Source organism: Aythya marila (genome assembly GCF_965140915.1).
Source record: "Aythya marila genome assembly, chromosome: 2".
Taxonomy (NCBI): Eukaryota; Metazoa; Chordata; class Aves; order Anseriformes; family Anatidae; genus Aythya; species Aythya marila.
The window spans coordinates 115,066,451-115,078,669 of NC_139043.1; the positions used below are offsets into that span (position 1 = coordinate 115,066,451).

Here is a 12,219-nt window from a genome sequence, read left to right on the forward strand (position 1 = left end):
ATCAGTCTCTTTGACCCTCCAGTGTAATCATATTATTGTTATTATAATGATCTTTTCCAAGGAGAAGGATTACTAAGTCACAATGTGAGCATAATGACTTCACTGCAGAGCCACAGGGGAGAAAAGTCACTCCTTAAACATACATATTTTGTAATTAGATGGAGTAAGAAGAGTGCTTATGAAGATACGTGAAAGGTAAATAGATTTGTTTGGGTATTCACCTAGACAGATACTTAAATAGGGTTTCCAACAAAGCTTTAATTTAGCCTTTCTTCCAACATACACCTCTTTTGAATGTCTGTTCCTTCCCTTCTCTGTTTAAGGTTGTCTCTGAGGATGTGAAGATAAACAGCTTAGGATGAGGGCATCTCTTATATCGGGAAGGCATGCTAAAATCATTTCAGAGTTACACTCTGGAGAAGGGGAAAGAGAATCGTCTTGTTAAGTGGATAGCTGAATAATTTTTCTTAAGTGTTAGCTTGCTTCTGTGTGAGCCTTTCCATATTTCATGGATGCATATTTGCAATTTATTCAATCTGTGTAGTTTTCTTTTTATAGTTTTCTCTTTATAGGGTACTTAATGTAAAACTGCACAGATACTTTGTCACAGACACCAGACACAAAACTTGAAATACCTGAAGAGATGATCTGTCCAAAAGGAGTTAGGTTGCTAGTGGGTAAGCGAAGAGAATCCAGGGTCAACAAGTGCAAGTTGACTAGCCTAGAAGTAAAACGCGTTCTCTTAAAAATGCTAGATAAGGATTTCTGGAAGGCCTTATCCAAGTAGGGGCTTCCACAGGCCTGAGCGTCGGTGGAAGGGCTGATGTAAAAGGGCTACAGAAGGGCTGTAAGTAGACAGTTCCTCTTCAGCTGATCAGAAGAGTTGTCCAGTAACACTCAGCGCATGAGTTGCTGGAAAGTTTTTGCCACAGCCCTCTCCCCTTATGTGAAGGGCAAAGAGTGATTTTTCTCATGTTTGTTCTGGTCAGTAGAGAGCCTAAACTACTGTTGAGGCCCTTAATTGCACCCAATGACAGGTGAGTGTCTGTATCCTCTTGCTGGGGAAGACAGCCATGACAAGCATTGTTCAGGTTGTAGTGCAATTCAGTGTTATCTGTACCTGTGACAAATAATGGGTTTTACCTTAAAATTTAAAAACAAATCTTGTTTGAAGAGGTGTATTCACTGAGTTTGTGTGATGTCAAGTGTAAGGGTGGTCTAGGTTTGGATGGAGATGATGAATAGTGTTTTTCTGGTGTGAAGTTACCTTCCTGATTTCTTCAGCTTGTTTAATAATCTTCAGAAAGTCAAAAGGTAAGCCTAGCTGTAGGATTCTGTGATCTTTGTCTTGGCAGTGGTAGGTGTCCTTCCTAAGCAGTAGATTCTTGAGTATTTTAAGTGAGTTCTCCCAGATTCTTCTTTGCTTCTTGCATGTGTAGTCTCAAATGCACTTAGGCTGACTTGCAACTTAGTCTCAGGGCTACTATACTGACCACTAGTAGTTGAGAGGAAAAAGGACTTCCTGTTATAGTTAGGTAAGGTTCTTACTCCACTAACTAGAGGATAACACAATCTCATACAGCATTTGAAGCAGTTACTTTAATGACAGTTTTGCACTTCATGTGTCATTCATACTCCGTTCTTCATTCATATAAAAAATTGTGTTCTTATGCAGAACCTCCTGTTGTCAAACTGTATTAAAAAGTTGTTTTTCAGATATGTTCATGCTATTTTTCATTTGCAAGTGTTTTTATTTTCATACTGCGGTATTAGCTTTACCTCTGTCCTTGTCTCTAGCTAACCACTAACAAACTTCCTGCTCTAGATCCCAGAACAAGTCTGATATTTCCTCTGCCCGCTTGTTCTTATGAGTGCTTTCTCCTATTTTGGCTTACACTTCATGGCTAGGGTAGCACCAGCCCATTAGGGAAGCTATGAGTTCAGCAATTTCTTTCTTGTGGTGCTTTGTATCTTCCTCATTTTGCTTCACATATTACTGGTTTTGAAAAACTTACTCCACTGTATCGTTGGTGAGCTCTCTTAATACCTGTTACAGATAACTTCTTTAAAAAAATATATATATATCCCACTCCCAGATCCTGACTTTCTGGTACTAATCCTGTGTCTTCCTTCCTTTTCTTAGGAAAGAAATTGAGAGAGTAGTCTTCTCTCAGTCCTTTAATAGTTGCTTGGCACCATGGTCTGGAGATTTCTTCACCTTAGCTTTGCTTCAGCACATTAATGATCACATCGTTAGAGATGAGCTCATTTTTCCTAATTGAACAGTCTCCCTGTTCTATCTATTACAGGGTTAGACTGTGTTAAATTGAAGAAGGCACAGTGCTGGCAACTGTACTTCTCTGTCATGGTCATAGTCCTATTCACTGTCTCTTTTTCCTGTATTTGTGGATGATTTGCCTCTGTACAATTCAGCAATCTCTGCTTACCTTGTTTTGCAGGAACAGTGACCTGCATGTATGATACCTTTTATTTTCCTTTTCACTTTCCTCAATATAATCCTATCTATTCATTTCAGTGAAGTGTGTTGAAAAGGTCAAGTGGATAAACATTCTTAAATGTATTTTCTTTCTTGGTGTTTGCTTTTAGTAGCTGTATTCCTTAACTTGTTACCTTTTTGTTACCTTTTTATTGTGTTTTTGTTTACAGGTCAGTTGGTATTGCCTCTGTGACCTTGTGTACAGCTTTTAGCTCAAGTCCTTATTTTTGCCTTCATTCTGTTCTAGATTAGCCCAGCTATTTCCTTAGCCAGGGCAGAACACAGGAGCTGTTTACATGTGAAGGCAGATGCTTTCTGTGCGTGTGGAGATGCATAACCAGATCACTGTCCTCCTGCAGCTCTACTGGAATAGTTTCCTTTATGTTCTTTTAAGTTCTCTGTATTCCTTCTCTCTATGTTAATGAGAGAAGCCTGTGGCATGTTTGGCAACAATGGTGTCTTTTTGGTGAACTGTGTCAATGCTTCCCTTGTTTACAGTTGACCTCTTCTCTCTCACATACTCTAGTTGTACATGTCTTCATAAACTCTTCGTGTGATGCTTGTCATATGCATAATCCTTGCCTTTCATTTACTTTTCTCACTTCTTGTATTTATATCTAGTCTCTTACTAATTTTACTCCTAATAGCTGTTCACTTCTCCCAGATGAAGTAAAGAGAAAACAGCTCAGATGGTATTGTAGCATGATGTAATTAATGTTTGTACTTCTTGAAATATCCATTTAGAGTAGATCCAAGTCAAAAAAACAGTCCAGTTACAACCTGGGTTTCAGAAAGAGGGGGGATTAAATTAAAATATATAGATGGCCTTGTGGATATAAGAACAGGTTGCTCTTCCTCTGTCGGCATGAGAAGGGAGCTGATAAATTGTTGGCAGTCCTTTTAGTCATCATCTCCCACCCTAATAATCTGTACGTACAGTTGCAGAATATGGACTATAGTTTTTATGTTAAAACAACGTTAAATATGACTACAACCCTTTTTGTTCTACACTTATTTGTACCATGTCAGTGTTAACACTGTCTGACTTTAGAAAAAATGTTACCTTTCAGAAATATCTAGTATATTCATTCAAATAAACAAATGTTATAGTAGTTGTAACAACTAAGCTTCAATAGAGCTACTGAGCTCTAACTAAATTAACTGGTCCTGTGCTTGATCTTGTGCTGTTAAGGGTGAAATTTTGGGTGTCTTGTGTGAGTACTAAAAAGACAAGTTTTGTTATGGTTGTAAGATGAGCTGTAAGATAATTCACACCTTTGTTTTAGTAGCTTCAGCTGCTCTACAAAAGAAAATATATTGTATAGTAGAACTGCACTTTGATATTGTTTTTAAGTTAAAAAGGTGGGAACGTTGTGAGCAAATACTTCTTTTTTAAGGTAATTGTATTTAATAACTTCTATTTAGTTTTGTGATTCAGTGTTCATATTTGCTTGTTTTATAGTGCTTAATGTAGAACCTTCCCTCCTCTCCCCGCTTTTCTTTCCGAAGGACCTAACCATATGCCTATGCAAGGACCTGGACCTAACCAACTCAACATGACGAACAGTTCCATGAACATGCCTTCGAGTAGCCATGGGTCGATGGGCGGCTATAATCACTCGGTGCCATCCTCGCAGAGTGTGCCCGTGCAGAATCAGATGACTATGAGCCAGGGGCAGCCGATGGGCAACTATGGTCCCAGACCAAACATGAACATGCAACCGAACCAAGGTAAATGAGGTGCCTGTATGCTTCCACAGAAGTGCCTTGTTCGAACTTTATTAGTTGGTCTTTTTCTTGTGGATTTCCTACTCTAAATACCCTTGTCCTATGTTTGTAGGACCCTATGTTCCTGTTCTCCAATGTGCCAGTGACTTTTTATTTATTTACAGACACTGAACTGTGTTCAGGTGTTGTGTGAGAATCTGGGATTTCATCTGCTTTCAGGAGTTGCAAATTTGAACTGCTGTTTATTTTCCTCAGACTTCAGGCTTCTAAGTGTAATTATTGCTCGGGTTGATAAAATACATCTCTGTACTCTTCAGTCTCTTGAGTGAATTGAAAAATTAGTCAGGTAGCCCTCAGATTTTTGTACCTAATTAATCTTTGTTCTTTGCTGCATGCTGGTTTAGCTTGGAATGTCTGTTAATCTTCAGAAATAAAATTCAGTTCCAGGACCAAATCTGCTACTCCCTACTGTTTTCAGTAGATGTCCTTGTGTGTATATAGTAAAATTCAAAACTAATTTTGTTTCTAGGATATTTACATAGCACAAACAGATGATGTATCCTGTCTACAGTCTGGTCTTTACTGAAGTGCAAGGACATCACAGAATTAAAATATTGTCTTAGAGTCACAGCAGATCAAATTATTAAATTGCCTCTATACTGTCTATTCTTATAAGTGTCCTTTACAAGTCAGCAAACAGTATTTTCTGCTTAACTGTTAAATCTGCTTCTATGTTGAATCTGGACACCACCCACTAGAACACAGAGTGTTGATTTTTATGCAAGGCTTTTGGTGAAGTTTTGGTTTTGTTCTTCAGTCTGTGTGAACTTAAGCATGCTTACTAGCTGAAGGGTATTACTTGAGTCAAGGTTTTAGTCTTTTTTTTTTTTTCTGATGCTGTGGAACATGTTTTTTTCTTTTTCAGGGCTATCTTTCTGGTCATGGGGGGGAACATCTAGTGGCATTGTCTTGATGAGTCTTCTGTTGTCCACATAATTAATAGCATTTTTCTTGAAATGTAACAGTAAAGGAGACAAACGATAGGCACATAGCAGAGGAAACCATTACAAATATTCATATTTTTGACTCTCTGAACTCACAAGTTATCTCTGTATTCTGGGCAATCCACAATAGAGTAATTTTGTAGGCATTGTAGGATGCAGTAGAAAAGCCCCATACATGTTCAGTTGAAACTTCTTGGTTGCAGAGAGTTAACGGTAAATATGTAGCAGTATGCGTGAGGGAGCCATCAACTGAGTTGTTCCACCAAAACCAACTTACTTCGTACGACTGGCTTACAATTTAGGACCAGTGATTATTCCATCTCAAAACAATGTTCTTTACTCTTCCTCATAATATTCCCATGCTGCATTTTCAGTACTCTTTGAAACTTGAAAATTGTTCATTAGAAATTAGGCAGAAAGATACTGAAAAGGTTTCTGTTCTGAACAAATAATAGTGTGGGCTTTGGGGAATAAAGAATAAAAATAGGCTTTGTGGAATAAAGAATCAAATGGTATCTAACCAAATTATAGGCTCAAGAACAAGAGTAAAATCTCCTGTTAGAGCAAGAGCTAGCACCATTGCCTGCACGTAAGGACACAGTAAGCTTTCCCATTAAGGTTCAGATTCTTTCCATCTCAAATGTCTGCTTCAAGGTTGAATACTTCATGGAAGCTTCACAGAAGTGGAGAATCAGATTAGTTTCAGATAGCGGGGTTAAAAATTGCATTTTAAAGATATTTTAGTGTGGCACAGAAATACTAGTAAATAGAGGACTTAATTTGTAAATCATAGGATGATTTGGGTTGGGAGGGACCTTCAAAGATCATCTAATCCAGCTCCATTGCTTCAGAGCAAGGCTTTGAAACTGGTCCATTATGCCATTAAGGTGCTGTTTGCTTTTGCTGTTTCAATGAAAATGTTGTCAGAAACTAGTCAATTTTCAACTGTTGGGGTAGGCAATGTCCTTCTAAAGATGTGCATGGTTGTTAGGTATTGATAGTGAAGATTTTTGACGTGGAAGTATTCCAAGACATGTTTACGTAATACCTTTCTGCCACTTTCTACTCTTGCTTGTTGCATTTGTTTTGAGATTTGTTAGCAAATTAGTGGAAATGTAGGTCTATCTTCCCTCTCTTGTGACTCCGAATGGCAGTTACGTCTGTGGTAAGTCTGCTGAGACCATGATAGATATAAGTAGGTGGCCAAGACTTCTTAATCAGTAGTGTGTGCTGCCATCCAGAATGAAACAGTTCTCAGAACTTCAATATTGCTGTCAGGAAGCATTTGTGAACGCCTAGGCATGCTTTGTTTCTTTGCTTTATGAAGAGGTGATCCATACTGAGAATGAGAGATTCTATTGTTTCTGTCAGTTAATAACGGCACCAGCTTAATATAATGTTGCATATTCTGAAAGGTAAGGTCTTAGCATCTCAAGTTGGCTGTTAACATGTTTTTACCTTAATCTTTCCCTGCATGTGTTCCCCATCTGCAAAGGAGTGAGTCGGATGGTGAGGTTATAATGCCATCTGATTTCACGGGAGTGTTGTGAAAGCATATTCTTTGTGAAGATTTGGGCTTTTCAGTCATGAGTGCCGTAAGAAAGCCCATGAGTAAATTAATAATTCTGTCCTGAAAGCTGTGTTTGAATAGGCATGGCATCTCACCTTGAACAGTTAGGAGGAAAAAAAATGTTGAGTAACTTCTCAGTGAATAATATCTACTGTTACTGGATGAGGCCAGGACTTGTAGAAAAGTGTGCTATTATGTAACAGAAGACACCATAACATGCAAAAAGGTTTGATTTGAGTGTTTTTAACGTAACATTTTATGTGCAGACTCTAGCAACATGTCTTACTGCATATGTAGTTCTTGAGGTAGATGGAATTGGTAGGAAGAAAATTAGAACTTAAGGAATATAATGCATAGCAACAAAACCCATTGTTGGATTTATTTTTGGTCTTCTCCATACTCATTGATTTGTCTCTCAATAAAAAAGCTACTGTAGCAGCCAGAAGAAGATAGGAAGCAGCAGGAGCTGATTGGATGTAGAAGCTCTTTTTTATGGGTGCATTTCTTCTTTTGTATGATAAGGTTTAGTTGCATGAAGGCAAAAATTCTTGCCAGTGTTTGACTTCTCAGATGGGAGGGGTAACCGTAATTTTCTGGAACCTGAAACTTGTATGGAGATTCCTCCTATTTATACTGAATGGGTCTTTTACAGTGATAGATTTATAATTCAAATGCTTTAAGAGTAAGAACCAAGAAAGTAATACCTTTGCCATCTAAAATTTTGTTTCTCATATTCTCTTGCTAGAGTCCATTCCCTTACCAGAAGTGCTTGAAGCAAGTTGCCCAACTCCCTCAGTAATGATTTAATAAGCATTACACATTTCTTTGAGGGAGGAGCAGAACAGGTTTCCTTTTAACAGCTGAAGTCTACATGGAAATGGGTTGTTGACTTGGTCACTGGAAGAAGACAAATTTTGCAGTCTGAAATTTTTTTCATGACAGTCTCATTTATATTAGCTTATGAAACTTCCACTAAAGTTTTAGGGGTCTTCTGATTATAAGTTAATAGGAAGAGATCACAAAGGTTGCTTACTAGGCTAGTGGGGAATCCCTTTTGTTATCCACACAGAGAAAGGAGCAGCAAGATGGGAAGGAACATTCGAAGTTACATGAAATGCAAACACACTCAGGGTATGAGAGATCAGGATGAAATGTTTTCTGAGGGTGAGGATCTCTGGTGAGTGTCTTTCCGTCTGTTTATTCCCATGTAAGCGAAGTCTTAGTTTCAATATCTCAACTGCTTACAGCAGCAGTGGTGCCGTGGACAAAGCAGAGCAATCTCATTTTTTTGACATCTAATCTCTTCAGGAAAAATAAAATTGCTTTCACACTCTGAAGTGGAAGTGTGCTGTTGCTGGCTTTGTAGGATGTCTAGCTGGAGAAGACACTGCAGTTCCAATGTCTTGGAAAAACAGGTGTAAAGAGGTGTCATGGTTCTGTTGTCTTCCTGAAGAGGCATAAAAGGCAATAATGGTAACTAACGGATTTCTTCTTTTTTATGATATGCTTTTAATCTTTTTTTATCATGTATTTATTTTTCCCTTAAGTGGCACCTTAGGTAATGGTTCAGTTTGAGAAAAACTTTGTGGGGTAAGCAGTGTTTCAATGATCTTTAATTTGCAGCCTAATTTGTAGGAGTAGCAAAAAAATTACATATCCTGCAAGTCTTTCTAAAAAGTGTGTAAACTTCTTCTGATGTTAAAACAATGTTGGGATTGTGGTTTGACAAGGGCATCTGAATTCTAACTTCTCTCAAGAATCTTGAGAAAACTGGAACTTAGATTTACCCTTTTGTAGAGTTTCTAAAGCTAGCTCTTGAAAGTATTATCATCAGTGTCTGATTGAAAATAAGTATTTATTGTATATTTTTGTAACCCTAAAGGAAAACACTGACAATAAAGGTTTTGTTGAGGGCTGCTGTATTTCTAGGCTTACACTTCATTATTTTTATACAACAGGGGACACAAAGGTGAGATTTAGCACTTAGCAGGGTGCATTTTGCTGATACTCTAGATGTGAATACCTGATTGCTTTATTGTTATCTGTGCGCATTGTGAAACACCGTAAAAATAGACTTTTTTTAGCAGTAAGACCTACACATTTAAGACTGAAGAAACAACAGTTTGCTTTTTGGTTATAGCCAGCCTTTCCTTTAGCTTTTCAGTCAGAATAGCAGAGCTGTTCATGAATATGGTTCCTCATTGCTCTTCTCCCCCTCCAGAAGCTTCAACCATGTCTGTTATTCCTGTCTCTTCTGCTGAAACAGATACTGGAGGACAAGGCTAAGGAAGCATTTTGAACACCTAAGCTTTCCTACAGCTTGTTCATCCTTAGTGCACTTCACAGATTTGTCAGTTTTATTGGAGGCTATTGTAAAGTTTAAATTTATTCTCCCCTTCTGCTTTGTGTATGACTATTGACAGGTTCCCCATGTAATTTCTTGCCACAAGATTAGCTGGAATTATAAGATCGATTACCCAACCTATTGTTACTTAAATCCTCACACCTTTTCTTCCCTATACACTTGTTCTCCTTACGAGACACTTGGCTGGAGCAAGGACAGGGTTTTTGTATTTACTTGGTATAGAAGACTTCTTGAATTGAGCAGTTGAGGAGAATATTGTGCTTTCTTGATAATGCAGACTTAAACTTAACATTGAAAAGTACATTTTTCACTTGTTGTCTGACTTTGTTTATACACTTACTTTGCAAGCATGATTTGGGTTTACATTGTGCATGTTTCATATGCCTCTTTAGTGTCTATGAAAAACACCTGCACTCTTCACAGGCCATACTGTATGAATTCTTGCCATCTTTTTCAGACGATTATCCCAAGAATGATTCCCATATACTGACATGTGAAGGCAGCTTCCTTAACGTAAAGAATCATTTGTAGGGCATATCTTGGGTTTGCGTTACCAAAGTTAGAGTTGTTCCTTGGAAGTACAGCAGTCTGCCTCTGTACCTGCATATTCACTGTGACAGCCCTACACAATATTTTCTTAAACTCAGTTTGGATGCTATGCAAATCAGATATCTTGTTCCCTCTCCAATAAAAGTACTAAAGTTTGCTGAAGAACAATTGTCTGTGAAAGGAGTTTTTGAGATCAGTGACCGTTCGGTCACTGTACGTGTTTTTTTGAACTTCTCTGTGGTATCTCCAATTCTGCAAGAAATCGTAAAATGACTTCCACTGACTATAGTTTGATTTGACCTGGCTGGAATTTCAAGAGCTATATTTTAAGTGGAATGTAAAAATGCACTATAAATCACAGAATCACAATTATCTAGGTTGGAAGAGACCTCCCAGATCACCTAATCCAACCTCTGACCTAACACTAACCAGTCCTCCACTAAACCATATCACTAAGTTCAACATCTAAACGCCTTTTAAAGACCTTCAGGGATGGTGACTCAACCGCTTCCAATGCCTCACAACACTCTCAGTAAAGAAGTTTTTCCTAATAACCAAACTAAACTTCCCCTGGCACAACTTTATCCCGTTCCCCCTCATCCTGTCACCAGGCACATAGTAGAATAGACCAACCCCCACCTCGCCACAGCCTCCTTTAAGGTACCTGTAGAGAGCGATAAGGTCGCCCCTGAGCCTCCTCTTCTCCAGGCTGAACAAGCCCAGCTCCCTCAGCCGCTCCTCGTAGGACTTGTTCTCCAGGCCCCTCACCAGCTTCGTCGCCCTTCTCTGCACCCGCTCAAGCACCTCGATGTCCTTCTTGTAGTGAGGGGCCCAAAACTGAACACAGTACTCGAGGTGCGGCCTCACCAGAGCTGAGTACAGGGGGGCGATCACCTCCCTAGCCCTGCTGGCCACACTGTTTCCTAGAAACTCTTAGATTACGAACTAATGATCTTAAGTTTTTGACCTAAGCTTTGCAGAGGGGTTTTCTTGGTTACAGTTTTGTCATATAAGCATTAAATTCTGAGTATAGGTAGTTTTATTGTTCAAAAAATCAAAGTTCAATCACCCCTCAAAAGTACTACATAAAGGGGTTCTGTTGTGTGAGCTGATGGAGGACCACGCTCCTCTGCGAGGCATCTTCATAGTAGGAGAGAGCTGTTGAACCAAACTGGAAGGAGGCCAGGCGCGCAGTTATTAACACAATGCACAGTCTGATACAGGGAAGTGAATTCTCATTGTGGCTCTACAAAGCGTTAATGAAGTTCTAATTTAAAAAGCAAACAGAAAACCTCTACATTGCACCGTGGGGACCCAACACATTTTATCACATTGTATTGTGACTAATATTAATATTGTTAATTAACAAGCTTTCTTGAGATCTAGGAATATTACGGCAACAAGTTCTTATTTTTTTTTTTTTTCAAGGCTGCCTAATCTTTCTCAGTACCTCTAAACAGGAAATCAGTGAAATGGAATGATCTAAATTACCTACTTGTTCAGAAGATGGAAAAAAAGAACTATATTTTAAGTGAAAAATAATTACAGCGTCTCAATTTAAACTGCTTTTTTAACTTTAATATTGGCATGCGGAAACTGTCATGCTGAAGAATAGAAGCAGAACTAGATCATCTTAAGAGCGGCCAATATTTATCTTCAGAGGAAAATTAAGCTTAACGTAGCTAAGGCCACTTCACTTCTCACTGAGAGATTCCACACAGGGGTTTAATGGGATTTAACTAACGCACTTTGAATTCATACCATTAATTAATTTGGCTTAACTTTCTCTTGTAACCCCACACAGAGAGGGCCTAAGTGCCTGTGTTCCATTCCTTACGTGAATCCATTGCTACTGACTACACCTAGCCAATTTGCTAGTGCTGCGGTTTCGATATAGGACCTTCTGCTTGTGCTCCAGCACCTAGTTATTAAAAAATAAAAATAAAAAATGCAATGGCAGAACTTACCTAGGTTTACTCTGTGCTATCTTCCTTTTTGTCTTGATATGGAGGGACAAAGAGTGGCTGAACTAGTTTAATATTTTGATTTGTTCTGGTTTTTAGTGTGATTACTTAATTTGTTGCTTTGTGATGTATTTTAAAAAGAGCTTAGGGTTTCACCGATATAAAATGCGTAATGTGCATTAATTTGTTTGAATTAGCACATTATAAAAATGTTGTTTAAAAAGTATAGCTCATTGTTACACCTTCCCATGTTTTTAATACTGAAATAACTCTTGTGAAGTGGTGCTTCAGAGGAAGTGAGGAGGCTATACTTCTTAAAAGTTATGTCAACATAACCTGCAATCACATAATAAAATGGCTTAATCATCATTTTCATTGCTATGTGGTGTCAGCAAGACGCTCTTTAACAGTCTGCTTTCATTACTGGTTTGCGTTTCTCTAAGTCTTAACCAGATTTTCTTGGTTGATAAGACGTGGGCAGTGCTTCATCTCTGCTGGTCTCTTCCTGTGGCTCGTAGAAACTTTCTGCAGCTTAGTATGGA

At 38.4% G+C, this 12,219-nt stretch overlaps 1 protein-coding gene across 3 annotated transcripts in view; it reads left to right on the forward strand.

Moving 5' to 3' along the window:
- The window catches only part of SS18 (SS18 subunit of BAF chromatin remodeling complex), a 38,685-nt gene that overhangs the window by 15,460 nt on the left and 11,006 nt on the right, over positions 1-12,219 (forward strand). For all 3 annotated transcript variants that reach the window (XM_082753619.1, XM_082753620.1, XM_082753621.1), the window contains exon 5: positions 4,007-4,228. In XM_082753619.1, coding sequence (XP_082609745.1) covers positions 4,007-4,228 — 222 coding nt within the window. The remainder of the gene's footprint in view (positions 1-4,006; positions 4,229-12,219) is intronic.